The 17,979-nt window shown below is 39.5% G+C and overlaps 1 protein-coding gene across 9 annotated transcripts in view; it reads right to left on the minus strand.

Annotated features, from left to right (window-relative positions):
- TRDN (triadin) overlaps positions 1-17,979 on the minus strand; it is a 236,471-nt gene that overhangs the window by 173,743 nt on the left and 44,749 nt on the right. For 8 of the 9 annotated variants that reach the window (XM_068162336.1, XM_068162339.1, XM_068162333.1 and 5 more), the window contains 3 exons: positions 16,830-16,871; positions 9,900-10,040; positions 7,910-7,936 (listed from right to left, as the gene is read on the minus strand). In XM_068162336.1, coding sequence (XP_068018437.1) covers positions 7,910-7,936; positions 9,900-10,040; positions 16,830-16,871 — 210 coding nt within the window. The remainder of the gene's footprint in view (positions 1-7,909; positions 7,937-9,899; positions 10,041-16,829; positions 16,872-17,979) is intronic. The other variant, XM_068162338.1, reaches the window with a different exon arrangement.

A 17,979-nucleotide genomic window follows, 5' to 3' on the forward strand; every position in this document is an offset into this window, starting at 1 on the left:
AAGATCATCAAATCCAACCTCTCACCCAAGACCTCATGACTACTAAACCATGGCACCAAGTGCCACCTCCAATCCCGTCTTGAACACCTCCAGGGATAGTGACTCCACCACCTCCCTGGGCAGCACATTCCAATGGCTAACAACTCTCTCTGGGAAGAACTTTCTCCTCACCTCCAGCCTAAACTTCCCCTGGCATATCTTGAGACTGTGTCCTCTTGCTTTGGTGCTGGTTGCCTGTCACTATTATTGCAAGCTTATAAATATGTTAAGACTGCTTTGTTTTGTCTTGTTTTTTATTTCATTCCCGGGCTGTAGTTCTGTAACCTTGGTTCTAAAATGTAAAAGGAATGCCAATTGCACTTGGACAAAAAACAACACAGAAAATCACCACAAAAACCCCAAACCCAACAAATCAGAGAGAGAGCCATGTGATCAAATCCAGGTTTTCCTCTTCTTTCTGTGGAAAGTAAAATTGCCTTGACAAGTTTCTCTGTACAGACTCCAGCCTCCAAAGATGTTACTGGACTGGTTTTAATTTATCTTTTCCATAAACAATTTTATCATTTAATTTTAATGCAATTTTATGCAGGAAAAAATGCAGACCAAACCTGCAGGCCTACATAGAGCAAAATGATATCTAGAATAATAGATAAAATCTCACATCTTGATTAGCATCCAAGAAATCTTTTCCCATCCAAGCCTTTTCAATAAGCATTTTTTTTTTGGTGAAAGGAGGAAAAAAATAGAAATCACAAGACTAACCACAGCTCTTCTGCTCAGCTTTAAAAAATGCCTACTCTGCAGATCCTATCATGAAGTATTAGTTACAAATATATATCCCTATAAATTCAATCACTCCCAGATCAAGTAGATTGTTTTTCTTGAGGTTTGGCATGCAGGAGACATACTGTTTCTGGGGGTCATAAGTGTGGGGCTTCCCTTGCTATATCCTCTCCTTGGCACAGCAGTAGCTGTGAGGAGCTCTGAGTTCCACTCAGGAACATGGAGGAGCCACAGTTTTGGTGCTTTGGGATTAATTTTTGCTCTGTCCAGTTCTAGGGCACTCAACACATGGACACAGGCTTGGTTATGGAAATGATCAGAGGGCTGGAGCATCTCTCCTACAAAGACAAACTAGGAGAGCTGGGGCTGTTCATCTTGGAGAAGAGAAGGCTCTGGGGAGACCATATAGCAGCCTTCCAGTACTTGAAGGGGGCTACAAGAAAACTGAGGGAGGGACTGTTTACAGGGGTTATAGCACTAGACCAAGGGGCAGTGGTTTGAAACTAGAGCAGGTTAGGTTTAGATTGGACAACAGGAAGAAATTCTTTACTATGAAGGAGGTGGATCACAGGAACAGATTGCCCAGGGAGGTGGTTTAAGTTCCATTCCTGGAGACCTTCAAGGTTAGGATTAATGGGGCTCTGGGCAACCTTATCTACCTTGCTGACTGCAGGGAGGTTGAACTAGACAGCCTTTAGAGGTGCCTTACAACCTAATGAATCCTATGAGTCTATGATTCAGTGATTCTATGAACTGATTTTTGGAAGACCCTCTCATTTCCCAGGCCAGGCATTTGCTCAGCCTCAGTCACAGCAGGCTCCCAGCTGAGGAGGCATCTGCCTAAACATTCCCCTCCTCTCAGAGTGAGAACCACCTCAGTGCTCTATAAATGGGGCACACAGGAGGATTTCCCCTAAGGTAACATGGATAGCTTCACTTCAGTGCTTTTTTTTCCTGATTTAACAGGACAGCTTAAACAGCTGCAAACCTCTGGACTGTTGCACTTCTGCCCAGGATTCCTACTGGCCTTGTGGGTCAAAGTTCTCTCTGTATCTTTTAACAGACAGCTGGCAAATTTGGATTAAAAGGAAAAAATCACCAAATCACTATTCTTTAATAGATAAAAGAATTATGATTGAACCTCCCTGTTCCCTAGTGGTGGATATTTTCTATTTTTTTTCATCGAGATAATATGGAAAATATTTTCTTTACCTTATGAAATGCTATTTTAATAGTGGATATGCTATTACTGTATTGATCAGAGTAAGTAAAACAAGATGAGATTGTTAAAAGAACATTAATAAGAGGAATGGATGCCACAAAAAATGCAAACTGCAGAAAGTACATATCTGCAAAAGCAGTTTAACATCTGAGAACTGAATCAATCAATGATTTTCATCTTTTAACACAGGGTGTACTTTACACAAAGATATGCAAAATGCTTTGTAGTAAAGTGTAGCCTAGGGAGACAGTGAAAGCCTTTTAGAGAGATCTATAATAACAACTCATACACAGAAAAGTGAACATTACCATATGGCAACATAAAAGAAACTGAATTCTGAAGGCATTACCAGTACAAATAGATATATACTTTAGGGATGAATGGAACTGCATAATTAATTTCTAAGAAACACATATATCAACCACACCTGCAACACAGTTTTCAGGTTGCATCCAGGGTATTCTGAATTTCTTCTCTCTAGTACATTGCCATTTTGGGGTTTGGCTGTAAGCTGTTTCCTGAACATATTAACTCCAGAAAACCCACTTGTTTGTTTTGCCTGATTTGTTACTGTACAACAAAAGCAGTTCATGAGGTTCAGCAAGGTCAAGTACAAGGTCCTGAATCTCTACAGGAAGCTGAGGGCTTTGTGAACACCATAAGGTGCCCCGATAGTCATCAGCTGTCCTATAAATGAGCACTTCTCCCATAGATCTTGTGTAATTTCTGCCAGTCCCATGTTACATCTGAAATACCATGTGGTGTCTCTAGTGGCACTAGTCAGCCTTGTTTATTCACCTGAATCCTGCATAGTATTTTCCCAGTGTGGAAAAAAGGTGGTTGTTTGATGATAATGAGTTAAAAGTTAAGCCTCCTAATGTACATAGGACTTCTTTGAGTTAACAGATGAGTGTAACTAACTTCTGGAATCACTAATCACTTTTGGAAAACAAAACAAAACAAAACTAAACAAAACTAAACAAAACAAGACTAAACTAAACTAAACTAAACTAAACTAAACTAAACTAAACTAAACTAAACTAAACAAAACAACAAAAAGTCTTCTTCAAAGTCTTGTTATGGGACCTAACTTGTGCCGTCATCTTACTGCCATGGCTGTTTTGCTCCCGTTAAAGTACATGCTGTGTGTATCCTTGCGTTTGTGGAAAGCACTGGATGGATTACAGCCTCACAAGAATTGTGTCCCTGTTGAGTTCAGTGACACCATAGCTCAGGGTGTCCTGGACTGGGAAATGTCTAGAGTATGGAGAACTCTTGGGCAACCAGCACCAGAACAAGAGGACACAGTCTCAAGCTGCACCAGGGGAAGTTTAGGCTGGAGGTGAGGAGGAAGTTCTTCACAGAGAGAGTTGTTAGCCATTGGAATGTGCTGCCCAGGGAGGTGGTGGAGTCACTGTCCCTGGAGGTGTTCAAGAAGGGATTGGATGTGGCACTTGGTGCCATTGTTTAGTAGTCATGAGGTGTTGGGTGACAGGTTAGACTTGATGATCTTTGAGGTCTTTCCCAACCCTGTTGATTCTATGATTCTATGAAATTATCACTAAATTTTGCACAGTTCTTATATCATTCTGGAGACATTTGCACCACTCTCTCTTGGGCAGCAACAAGGACTTCCAATTTTGTGCATCAGGTTTCTCAGCTCTTGGACAAACTCACAACAGATGTCAGTAATATACAGCCACTCACCCTGCCCCCCCTGCCAAAAAAAATTCTCTCTCTTTCTATAACAATAATTCCTAGTAGGAAAGGATCAAAATAGGAGAAAACATACAGCTGTCAAATAATTGAATTTATCTCTAAAGGTTAAACTAACCCTGAAAAGATGAGTAAGATTGCCAGTCATAACCATTGTTCTGGAAAGAAATGAAGCCCAAAACATATTAAGCCTGCAAGAAAGTGTTATTAGGCTTCTCAATATCTTTTGTGAAAATGCTCTGCAGCTTGAGCATGTTGAGAATATGCTTTGTTAAAGGCTGCAAAGTCCTCTGTAGAATAATCTTTTACCACCTCCACTGAAGAATACTCTGTTGGTTTTTTTATTTCTCCTGGACAATATCAAATGTTCATTCACTTCTAATTATTAAAGATAAATACTAATGATAAGTCTTGGGCTGACAAAAAATATTTGCAACAAAAAAAGGGCACTTGAGAGGCATTTTCATCTTTGGTGGAGGATTCTGAAAGTGATATTAGTCCTGTTGCATGTGCAGGGGCATTGTCATTACTTGTACTTTTATTATCTTGCCTTTCAATTTACATTTCTAGGAACTCGATCTTTGCTTGCTTTGAGTCTGTAATTATCATTACACTTTTATTTCATTACTACACAGTGTCCTTCCCACTCCCCTTGATTTTTTTTACCCCCCCAGAATCTAATTATCTTGTGGGAGCAGCAATCTTCTTTGGGGTTTATTTTTGTTTGATGCTTATCTTTCCCCCCTCCCCTGCAATGCCTATATTCTGTTATAAAGTAAATTTTGTTCTAACAGTTCAGACTTCATAAAACCTGCTAGGCAGCAAATCAGAAGAGTGAAGGTTTTTCCATGCACCAAAAAATAGCAATGGAGACTTTTGAACAACTCTCAGCTCCAGAATACCATAATAAACTGCGGGATAGATCCAATCCAAACACTTAAAAACCAGGCACAGGAACTATAATGTACATTGCCAGAGTGGAATTTAAGAGAAGTTTCCTGTAAATACATGCAAAAAGTCAACCTATTAATCTTCTGGAGACAGCAGTGGTTTACTGCACAATCTCACTGGGCTGTGTTTGTGTTTAGTATTCCCAAATCCCACAAGCAGAAGAGCCATATAAAGAAAGAGCATTCACAAAGCTAGAAATAACGATACTGCATGGAGTGAAAGGGAATTTGATGCAGAAATAGTCCTTTATATGAAATCAGAGAAGGCTCCATAAGCTACAGATTTGGTTCTGATTTTGTAGATCTAACTACCAATAGGTTGGACGAGATGATCTTGAAGGTCTCTTCCAACCTGGTCTATTCTATTCTATTCTATTCTATTCTATTCTATTCTATTCTATTCTATTCTATTCTATTCTATTCTAACATTTGGATACCCCAAAAGTCTCCAACTTCATTTGCACAACTGGGCATCCTTGCAGGAGTTACATGGGGAAACTCACAGAGGCAATGGCCTGGTTTGGTTTAGAATGTTTTTCGGCTGGAGCAATTCCTCCTGGTCTATAGATATGACAGCACGCATTAGTTAGGAAAAGCTTCCCAAAGACATCTGCACCTTGTGCTCAGAGGAACAGATTGTGATGTTTGTGAGAGTGCTACCTGCATGAGCTCGTCTTAGCCTTTGCCTCCTGCACTCATGATCTTTAACCCTGGAAGTGAATGTCACTGTGTCTAAGCAGAAAATCTGTTCACTAGACTTTATTACAGAGCTCTCAGAACAATTCTGTGTAGGCTTAGACCCCAAGCAATTTAGCTCCATGATGTTTACCCAGTTTTAAGAGAAGTCTGCAAAGAGAGAGCTCAGAGCTGCCTGTACCTGAGCAGACTCACCCAATACTCTGCACTGGCGTTTCTAAGATACTGGCGGCTTCAGGACACGTATGTTGTATTTCTGTAGCCTAGAATAAAAGGTGACAAAATCAAGTATAACCAAGGTCCTAGCTGCCAGGATGAATACAGACTTCCTCTATTCACCTGGAAATGATAACAAGTTGCTTGAGGATCTTGCTATGTGAAAGCTTAAGGTTATACCCAGAAAGGGAATTAGAATACTTTCTTCATCAGTACTAGTCAAGAAACACCTTTCTGCAGAGGAACAAGGATGAAACTCTTTGTCCTTTGAATGACAAAGGGAAATATCTTGAGCACACATCCAGGAAGAGGAAAAGCCCACTCAAAATCTCTTTTTCTGAGAAGGCAGATGAAGCATGTTTGAAACTGGGGCTTTTCACACCTGTGTGACTGATTTGATCTTTAAGTGACCAGCTCCAGAGGAATCACCAGCTCCTTGTCCACTTTCTTCACACCAAAACTAGAGTTTTTTAGGTGTTTATCTCCAGAGCAGGGCTGTGAGCTTTGAATACTGAGGAAAACATTGCAAGTTCACACTTAGATGCTCAGTTCCTTGGATGGAAGGCTTTTAGATCTGAACAAGCATCTCATCACTTCCAACTGACTAATTTAAGCAGTTTCCATCTTATTTTGATGGCTTCTCTGAATTATTTTTCTACATTCTAGTGTCCCAAAGCAAAGTGTAAGGCATGAGTGTCACTGATTTCCAAAGTAGGCACTGCAGCGCTGAGCATGGTGTTCTCCATAATGTTTTAATGCATGAAGCCTTCCTAGCAGTGAATTATTTCCATGTTATACCCCATCTGGTTAGCTACACTGACCCATGATGAGTAGACAGCTTCCACCCCTGTACTCATCATCCCTACCCAACAGCTTAAGGCTCTTTGCACCCACTGTAAAATTCACAATGCATTTCTCTGTTTGGGAGAAGTGACAGGGCAATGCTGAAACTTTTATGATTTTTACTGAGGGAGTAAAGAGATGGAATGTTTCCCTGCACTGTCTGCAACTTTTCTTTAGTCCTGACATGAAGGATCACCCATAGAAAGATGAATGGCCCTGGTCTTCAGGTCTATTAATTCCTTGGATGCCCTATCAAGACTGGGGGGGGGGGGGGGGGGGAAAGTGTCATTAAATAGAAGCCTGATCCAGTTCCAATTATCTTCAGAGAAAACTGGATTGTAATCTCAGCACCAGCTGGGGTGATAGATTCTTCAATTAGGGAATTTACCTTTTGAGGATTTGATGGATACCGAATTCTGATGATAGAGGCTGGTTGCACATCTTGTTACTATCAAGCTGTGCTCAATTTGGAGGAAAAAAAAAACACACCCTGGTTTTGAAAGGCTTTGCATCCTATCACCAGTATCTCAAGCCTTCTTCTGCACTTTCATTTTGATTTAATAGGAGTTGAGTTTAAGTTTTATGTTTCAGCATAACAATGTTAATGTCTGAAAAGATTTGTGTGATAAATCCTACTTGCTTCACTTGTCTGCTTTAAAAATTCAGGGCTAACTAATTTTCATCAGAAGACTCAGAAGCCATCCTTATTTAGGGTTCTGCACTGGCAGAAGGTAAAATGCTTTTACAACACCTCACCATTATTTATCCTTAAATAATACCCTTTCTATACTGTTATTTCTAAGTATTTCTCTCCAGGCATAGACATAACTCATATGGCAATGAATTGGAATCCCACATGCAGGGCAAGGCTCCAGATATAATTTCTGTAACTCTATTTTTTGTAATGAACATTTTCATAGTTTCATAGTTTCATAGTTTCATTCAGGGTTGGAAGGGACCACAAGGATCAGCTAGTTTCAAACCCCCTGCCATGGGCAGGGACACCCCACATTAGATCAGGCTGGACAGAGCCTCATCCAGCCTGCTCTTAAACACCCCAGGGACGGGGCCTCGACCACCTCCCTGGACAACACATTCCAGGGTTTCACCACTCTCATGGTGAAGAACCTCCTCCTCACATCCAGCCTGAATCTCCCCACCTCCAGCTTCATTCCATTCCCCCTAGTCCTATCACTACCTGAGATCCTGGTATCACTACCTGAGATCCTGAATCACTACCTAAGATCCTGATTTTCAGTTTTTCTGGTTAATAAGGAAACAACCAAGAAGTCTCACAAGGCAGCAAAGAGTACAGTAAACATTATCACTCAAGTTTCTTATCTAATGAGTTTGTTAATCCACAACACAACAAGGTTAGCAGACTGGCATGCAACTAATGCCAGAATCTCTATCACAAATACACTAGTTCATCCTTAAAATGTTTGGAAAACCTTTGCCCTCTCTAGTCAGGCAACTGACCAACCTTTTTTCAGGGCAGGTTCCACTTCACCTAGAGCAAAAGAAAAGAATAAACATCAGAGAACAGATAGCATCGTGAAAAAAACCCAACAACACAAACCCAAACGATGACAAAACCAAAACAAACAACCAAAGGCAAAGGATCAAAAGCAAAAGCAAAACCCAACAGACAGTTTTTCTCATGTTAGCTCATTTCAATTAAAATAATGATTTAAAAAGTCAATTTTTTGTATATGCTAAGCAGCAAGCACTCTAGCAAGAGATTTTTGATTTTTCATAATATCTCTCTCTCACCATAGAGGTTTTCCTGTGTGTAGGGTAGATAAATTCAACGTGCTGTAGTAACCAAGGAAACGTCCAAATCTGTGTTTGTGCTTCTGCATGTTAACTGGTGACTAAAATTTACAGTTTGCTTGATTTTATGCATGTTTCCATATTTTAAGGAGAGGCCCAGCGGATCCATTTTGGCTCCAACTGATAAAATGTGCACGCAGGTAAGGAAGGTTGTAAATCTAGCAATGCTCCCAGTGAAATCCAAGGCATACTAAATTCCAATGGAACTTTGAGCAATTGATTGCTTCAGTGAGTTATTTCACCTCCATGAAGGACATGGAATTTAAAGGAGTTAGACTGAATGACAGCAGTGAGTGTGCAGGCTCAGCAGCACTGGCTGCAGCAACCAGGGGCACGGAGCTCCCATGCACTTACTTTTGATGACACAGAGCACTAACTTGTCTACTGCTTTTTCACACCCCTGCTAGATGCTGATGAAATTCCACCTGGACCGAAGGCTGAGGTTTGCAAGTGCTTAGTGAGCATTCAGATCTTGAATTCTTGTATGCCAAATATTTTATGGCTTTTCCTATTTGTATTAACATTTATCCACTCAAGTATTTGAAAGTTTGCAGGCACTTTGGGAGCTGTGAAACGATAAATTTGCACACTGTTCGCGCATTAGGAAGCTCTCCTTATTTCTCCTTTTCTGTTTCTCAACTGTATGACTGACTTTCTGCTAGTTGCAAATCATGTTTTGGAACTGGATGCCCAGTTCACAGACTCATATGTGGCAGCCTGTCTATTGGTATTCACATACAGCACTAATACGAAAAGCTCGTGCACGCATTTAAAAGGTAGACGTTTGCTAACGTGTCAAGCTGATGAACAAATGGGTAGAAGCCAGTTTCAGCACAAGTTGCTTTTTAATTAAGTTCCAGTATAGCCAAATAGAATATAAAGTAAACTACCATGAAATGGAGATGTCACTCTTCCACCCATCGCTTGTCAAAATGACCAATACAATGTGACGCGAGGATCCACTACTGCTCTGCTCATAACAGGGAGCTACTATTTTTTTGATAGCAGAAGGATGGCTATTTCCAAACTTGAAATGCAATTTACTCACACTTATTGGGTGATTTCAGATGAAGAATACTACTATGATAGCAGAACAATAATACCTAGTAAACCGAATCATTTGCAACATGCAATCCAGAATCCCCTTAGTTCAGCCAAAATGCTACATTCTCTTCGGCTTTTATGTTGTCGATTGTTTGCAGTATATTGTCTTGTCATCAATATATCAAACAAAAAGCGTCCTAAGATTCTTGGTCTATCCTGTATATTTATCAGAGTTCTTTAGATTCTTGCTGATTAAAAGAAAATAGCTACTGCTGTTCTCTGAAGCAATATCCGGATGCATATTTTGGTCGTGGCTTTGAAGTCTGGTATAAATTAGTGCTCTTTACTTGAAGATGTACTAATGGTAATATTTAATTCTGACAGCTTTTGTGTAATGGTACATTAAACACTAGATGAAAGCTAACAAAGAGACCAATTTACTGATTGGAATAGCCAGTGGATGCTTTATTAGCAGCAGCATCCACTTTTCATTTTGTTTGACCTTCTTGTCTGCCAGGTTAAAAACCAAGCAAGCCAACATAATGCCTGTAAAACAGCAGTTAGAGCAGGTACAGAAGACTTTACATTACAAATACCTTCATCACTGTCATCATCATCATCACTCCATACGAAGTCAGACAGTAAAGAAATAAAGCCATAGAGCCAATCAGTGGATTCTTCCAATGTCTCATGAATGATTCTCAGTGGTTCTGTGCTGAGCTTGTTAACAGATCTTCCTGAGTGCAGAGTTTAAAACAAAAGCAATTTGAAAGAGATACTCCTTCAGTGATTAAAGTTAACCTTCATTTTATACAGCACTAATTATGCTACCTCCTTTAACAGAAACAAAGATGGTGAATGTTAATTTTTATTATTCAAGAGGACAGCTCTCCTCCCTGTGTAAGACTGGTATAAACTGCATCCTACTGTACTTGCTGTTCACAGAGTGATTAACGACCTGGTGGATAATTTAGTCAGATACTGCACTCCAAGTCCTGACTTGGACAAAATATAAATACAGATTTGATTCTACCTAATATTTAAATAACCTCTTTCTTTCAGCCTAGTTGTTTGGGGTTTGTTTGGTTTGTTTTTTTTCCTTCTAACTCTTGGTGCCTGTTTATGATTCACTGCTCTCTGTGTCCCACTTCGCATGTCACATCTCCCCTTGAGCCTTGTCCTTTACACAAGTCTAGCTAAGGAAATCGACGAGCCCTGGCTTAACCTCTCAGACAAGTCATATCATTCCCATGGAGTGTACACAAAGGATGGAAAGAAACAAGCTGTATATACTCTGGCCAAAATAAACCTGAGTCCAGAGTAAAGGGGGATGCAAACCCAAATTGTGACCTAGAGACACCTACATTCAAACATGTACTCCTGTGGATCTGCTGCTTCTCTTAACATTCTCAAGTTTCTTTCACATGCACTGGTGCACATCTGTATACTTAACCAGTTCTGGTCTTAACTGCTCCTGCAGGTAAGTAAGCTGACAAACAAGAAAGGCATGGAGTTTAATGTTCTTCACCTTCTTGGGACCTCTAATGGAAGTGAGATGCCTGCTTCCTACTGTACCCACCCACAGGGAGAGCAGCCATCACTGGACAGTGCCAGTATTCTCTTAAAGGCTTTTCCAGCTATGATTTCACCATAATTCTCTCTACCATATTCGTGCCAGCATGGTGTACCAGAGGAACTTTCCAGCCTCTGACAGAGTACTTCTTTTGACCTTTATTTTCTGGAGATCTGTACCAAACACTGCTTAGGAAGAAGGACAACTCTCATTCAGTCTCTGTTTCTGCCCTTGAAATGGCAGACTCTACCACTGCCCTATCTTTCCCACAGATGTAGACAGTCGAAGGTATACCACAAATACGAGTTGAGTCATCAGCCTGGCCTTGTCCTTAGGAGTTACAATAGAAATACCTCTCCTGCAAATGCAGGAACCATATCTCTGTTTACCACTATCATTCTCTATGCAAATATTTTAGTAGGAAGTGAAACACATGTCTCTTTGGAACTACTTCTGGTTGCAGTGTTCTGACTCAAAAGCCAAATCTCAGCAGTAATCAGAAACGATCTCACAAGGTCTTGCGGGTTACAAACACAGGCAAGGTGCAGGCTGGAAGCAACTTCTTTGAAGGCAGCAATATGAACAGCTATTTTCTAAAGTGCTGTAATGAAATATACAATAACTTTATCTGAGATATAGATGTACCAGTAAATAATGTCTTTTATTTCTAATTAACTAATCTGAAACAGACAAGAAACAGGCTGATTATCTATGACTGCGCATCTGCTTATTAATAATGTAGACCAAAGAATTATTTTGGCTAGTGCCTGTCTTGATGAGTCTATTATATGGATATATGCTACTGAACAATCAGGCACATCAAATAAATTTAATTAAGTGCCGTGAGGAAATGGCCTAATTGCAAAGAAATATGCATGATGTCTTCATTTAGTGTACTATTGTGTGCGCTCTTGTGTTCAGAAAGATTGAGTAGTATAACAGGGAACAGTTCTGATATGGTTTATCATATGGCATTTGTTATTTGCATTAGCCTCCTGCATTGACATGTAGAGATTTCATTTTTTTTTTCAACTAATTTGCCACAGATGTTCTTCTCAAGTCTTTACCAGGACAGTGTATGTCTACATTTAGGCTATTTAAAAATACATCTGTAACCTCAGCCCTGATGTCATTTGCACTTTATTCTAACCTAGAGGTGCTGAGGAGTCCAAGTGGACTAATAGAATGGACATGGCCAGAGGGGTCTTAGCATAACTGAGGTTCTGATTCACAAGCAGGGATGGTTTAACTTTGGACAGCTGCTTTGATTGCCACTCTGGCTATCCACCTACTCTTCACTCACTGGTTTCTTAGGGGTGGCTCAGTTGCTTTTACAGCCACAGGCTTTCAGAGCTGCAAGGACTACAGCTGTAAACTAAACAAAAATTGGTGTCAATTTATTTTAATATACTGGTCTATCAACTAGAACTTCAAGAACTACTTCACAGGTAGCAGAGCTGTCCCCCCTGGGCAGGCAAGGGAAATGCTCAGAGAAGAACAAGATCAAGAGCAGAGGAAATTATTCCAACCACCCCAAGGCAAGCCATCTTTGCTGATGAATCATAGCCCTCAACGTCATATCCTGGTCTTTAATTCTCAACATCTTCATACCAAGCTATGAAAAGGGATTAGAAACTAAGTGTCCAGAGGCAAAATTCTCCAGTCACGTCTACACTAGATCCAAGTTACAAAATCCTCTTTAACATAAAGAGTTTAGAAAAACCAGTTTGGGGCTGTGGAAAGGACACTTATTGGTATGGACAAAATTATATTTTATATACAGATACTATGAGATCCATGTGAGGTCTGATGCAAGTGCCACAGGCCTGGCAGGCACAGGCCTGTCTCCTTGGGTGTAGATCTTCTGTTTGACCTCTCCTTGATTTCCTACATTTTTCAAAAGCAGAGCTAAGCATAACTCTGTGTTGTAAATGCTGAGAACACCACACCAGGTAATGCTGAGGTGCTACTGATCAAATCCATGCTTTTAGCTGTCATGACAGCTTGGACCACAGCACGTTCTTTCCCTCATAGAACAAAACACACGAGAAACAAAGGAGTCACAGCAATTCAGGTAGTAACAAGGAGAGGGAAAGATGTCATTTTCCTCACACACATGTGAAGAAAGAGAACCATTTCCAGAGGATTTGCATACTCTTGCTTCAAGAGGCCAAGAGAATGCTGATTTGCACAGCAAAGTTTGAGCTGATATTATGTTTTATTTTGAATTATTACTATTATTTTTTAATTTACAGATGTTTAGCAAGGGTGCAGCATGAAAAACTGTTTCAGAGCAGTCTTGGATTCAACTCATTCAGACTGAATTAACACCCCTTGGTCTGAGTTTTTATTTCTTGACAGGCCTTAGAACACAAATTATTTTAAAACTAAGCTCCCAGTATACTTCTTGTGGGGGGTTGAGACCTAAAACTACCACACTTCCCCTGCTAGCATATGTTATATAGTATGCAATGTATCATTTGTAACTAATCTGTAACCATAAACTGTACTTCATATATGACATGTCATATATGATATATTGTGCTGGGAGTAGAAGGGGCAGGATCTTGAATTAAAACTGTGAAGAGCCTTTATAAATTCAGAGTATTCCTCAGATAGATACAGACTGTGAAGTTCTGCCTTTTGCTCAACTTGTAAACAGGGACTGAGCCAATTGTTCCTTTTAGATAATGCAATAGAAAAATACCAAATGGCCATCAAAGGAAAATGGAGGAAGAAAGGGAGAGGAAGTGAATGGCTGCACAGCAGGTTAAGCTCAGGCATGAAACATGCAATATCAAAACCAAATTTGTCAACAGTATGTAATTTCATTTAATCACAGCCAAGTTCAGATCATCCTGTCTAGCCAATTGTACCTGAAAGCCAGATGTTGAATCCCTGGTGGTTTCTAGACTCCTTCAAAAGCTAGTGCAGAAAGACATATTGTGACCTTCAGAAGGCAAGTCTCTCACTTTCCTCTGACACCTTTCCTAGGGCTGTATGAATTTATTTCCAAAGACATCCAACCCTTTCCATTGACTATGATGGAAAGGAGGTCTAAAAAATTACTGTGGATGTCACACTTCTTTTTCCTATGGCTGAGGTGGATGACATGGATCCTATTAGTGGTGTTCTTCCATATTTAAACTATTCTTGTCATCCTACACTTAGATTTGTAACTTTGCATTCATAATTAATTCCAGGTCAACATGACTATTCACCTTGATAAATTACTTGCATTCTAGAGCAGCACTTTTACCATCAACAATGCTTTGCTATGACATTTCATTTTGTTATGGTCCTTTATTCCTTGGTATGGTGGAAGAGATGTTCTTTCAGTTCAGTAAAAGTTCAGCTCAGCTTGTGCTGGCACTTTCACTGCTATGAGAATACATCAGAGTTTTGCCTTTTACTTTTTGTTTTTATTGGGAACTTAAAAATTTTCATTCCAGAAATTTCTGCTGAAATTTGGAATGGTTAAAGGTGACAGAAAAAGAATCACAGCGAAATTGAAGGACTTTGTATACTTGGTGCCATGGTCTAGTCATGAGGTCTGTGTTGACAGGTTGGACTCCATGAGCTTTGAGATCTCTTCCAACCTTGGTGATACTGTGATACTCTGATACTTCCTTTCAACAAAACCTTAGTGTATGAAAACTTAACTGAGTTTAGATGGAGAATGTTTGCTACCTTTTGCAGGTATCTGCAAGAGAAATCAGAAGCTTGTTTGGGTTTTCTTCACTAAAAATATGCAAATTTGGTCGAAAAGGGTCTTTAAGAAATAATTCAGATGTGTTGTAGGTGTTAAACACTTCAGAAAACTCCTATGTATTTTATAACTGTTTTTCATCATTCCGTCAAAGTTAAATGGCTACAATGCTTTTTAGCTCTCCAGCATTATTGGCACAGAAAAGGTAATTCGGTTCAAAAAGTGGGAACAAGAATTCTGACCAAGTGATTTCTTTAGCTTTGAACTTTCCTTGACTCACAGTTTTGACTCCAATTGTTTTTTTTCAAAACAGAATCCATCTTTTTATCGATAATTAATAACTCACATTTCACTCAGGGCTGCGAAATCAACTAGAGACAGACTTCGAATATCCATCAGTCAGCATTTGGTACTTGTCTTGGGAGAGAAGACAGTTTTCATAACGCGAAAAACCCACTTCACCTTCAGCAAAATTGTGGTATTTGGCCAACAGAAGAAACCTTTGTAAAAAGGAAAAACCAGCCCTGCTGATGGGTTCTGGACCAGTGGCTTTTGGAAATAGGAATTGATTACTCCCATGGCATGGTTTGTTGTGGCGCCTCAAGCAAATCTGGCTACGTTTCATGGTCTGTGTCCTTTATTCCTATGAAGTGCACAACAAAAAGTGACTAATTGATTTATCTGCGCAAATCACTTCAGTCATTATTCCAGTCTTAATAACTCTGTCAGGAATGTAATCTCCTATCAATCTTTCTGGTTTTTTTTGCTTGTCAAATAGTTAAATACATACTCAGAGTTCAACCTATTTCAAACTTGGTGGCTTTTTTTTTTTCTTTTAATGAAGTGCAGTGAATTACTTAGTAATTGTTGGATTTTCATCAATTACATATTTTGACTCCAGTGAATTGAAAGCAATTAAATTACAAATGACGGTAATTATCTGGTGTATCTGTGAGATATAATCTGATTCATTAATAGTGACAAGGTACAGATGATGAAGACAGAGGATTTCTGTCATGTTTGATAAAATAGAAAATCCTAACACTAGTTTGTGATAATAAAACTTATCCTAGTTTTAGTACAATAGTCTCTTATAAATATAGAGACCTTCATTTTTCACTTGAAAGTTTATATACTTTTAAGGATTAGTAGTAGTTTGTTTCCACTCTGTAGTCTTCTAAAGAGCAGTATCTAACATAAAAATCTTGATATACACATGAAGTCTTCCATTAATAACATTCCAGTTTATCAGCCCAAGTGCCCTCAAGGTTTTTTTCCTTCCCATTTCATACATAAATATTTTTGTAATGTTTACAGCTCTAAGCTTCATGACAAACTCTGGTGGGTAGCACTGAGTTACAAGCATAAAAATGATCATTTGATTTTGAATTATAAGTATATTGAATTGTAAGTACTAAAACAAGGCCAAAGATAACCCAACAAAAGCAACCCACAGACTTAGCATTACTCAGTAATTCCCATTTTAAAGGTATTTAAATCTTAAATATGACAACTGCAGTCTGTAGTCGAAGTCTTCTCTCTCCCTCTTTCTAACATCAGCCTTAGATAATTATATTGAGGTCAAGTCCACAGAGAAAAGCCCACCTGAAAGTGGACAAAATCAGAACAAAGTACCCATAACTAGAGTCTACTTGCCACAAAATATCAAGATACTTTTGATTGTAAGTTTAGGATGAGCTTTCCATGCAGTTTCTGTGACTTGATTTGATATCAGCTGAAAGGCTTCTGGTTCGATGGAACAGACCCTCATTAGGTGGCACTTTCTGAAACAGCCAGACATTTTATCAAAAGTAATTTGAAGCTTTATTTTTCTTCTCCTACCAAGGATTCACTTCTCTGACGAAGAGCACAGATCTTAACTTCAGATTAAAAAAGGCAATGCTGTTAAATAGCTGTACAATGGCATTTCTAAAGGGCATAGACGAGGGTAAAATGAGTCTTGTCTCAGCTTGCCACAATTTCCCGGCAATCTCCTGCCTGAGGGTGTCTCTTTGCTGACAGCTCTATTTCAAGCATGATGTGAAAGTCAGGAGGAGGCTATTGCACTGATCTTTGAGGCCCAGCCAGCCAGAGTTGGGGTTAGCAGGAAGCGGTGCTGGGGTTAGCAGAGAAGCGGTGCTGCCGCGTCCCGGCATGCTGCTCATGCCCATGCTTTGTTATCAGACTCCACAGCCCGCGCGCACCCACACGCAATTCAGAACACTGCAGGCAGAACATCTTTACCAGGTGGTAAACAGGGATCATCACAATGTTGTGAATAGGTGGCTAGAGTGGATGGCAACAAGATGAACCCCAGAAAGTCCAATAAAAAAAAGAGGAAGAAACACCATTAGCAATCACGATCATCCTCAGCTGTCGCTTGACTAAAGGAAGCAGTTAAGGAGTGAGGTGAGGAGTTATTTAATCTCTGTGGGGCTGCTGTTATGAAGCAGAAATTGGAGTTCATTAAAAAGAGAAACAATATGCTGTAGGTGTGAGATAATCCATTATGAATCAGAGCAATGCAAACCCATGGTTAAATAAGGCACAGGTATTTGTTTTACAAGTTACAAACATATTCTGTTGCTGAAAAGAATATAATGCATATTGTTGATGCTAGCTGAATTGTTTTTGTTTCCTCAGCAGCAAATAACCAAAGAATGACATTACTGCAATTGGTACTGAAATGAATTACTGGGTTGTTTGGTTGGTTGGTTTTGTTTATAATTAGAGATTTCCCAGATACCATTATGGGCTGGAAATTTGGTTTGTGTTTTGTATCCCATGAAGTGCATATGAGTATGCAAGACTTCTCTCTTTCCTTAGGTCCTCCCCTCTTCATTGAATCAGCTTTTGAAATTTCATGTTTTCAACTTCATGACCTCATAAAGTTTGATCTATCACAGTTTATCACCCTGTATGTGCCAGACCTTTTGGGATGAACATGATACTTGCAGCACTGCAGGACTTTGTAGACCATCATTCTTTCCCGTATAAACTCATCTTCTAGGGATTTATAGCTCAGCTATGAGATTTGCTGCAGAATGAAACATGGGAAACAAGATCTCATCTGGGCAGCCCTCCTAAAAACTGAAATTTGGTTTACATCCTTTCATTTTTATAATTATGAAAGAGAGTGTAAAGGAATGTTTTGTAAGTTTGGGGTACATTTATGGAAACCTTATACCATTCAGTTTCATGATGAACTTTGAGATGAGTAAGCTGTTTGCTCATGCTCTGGACTGACACCTGTAAATACAGTAAAAATTGTATTGTAAAAGGCTATAGAACTGTTTTGATTAGTTCCAAGGTGAGCACACCTCTTTTTTTACATCCCACTCCTTCATTGTGTGGGAGATTTCTCTAGGTTTCAGCATGCATGCAAAACTTCTCC

The sequence above is a fragment of the Melanerpes formicivorus genome, unplaced genomic scaffold, assembly GCF_026170545.1.
Source record: "Melanerpes formicivorus ecotype bairdi unplaced genomic scaffold, bMelFor1.0.p_v2 SCAF_63, whole genome shotgun sequence".
NCBI lineage: Eukaryota > Metazoa > Chordata > Aves > Piciformes > Picidae > Melanerpes > Melanerpes formicivorus.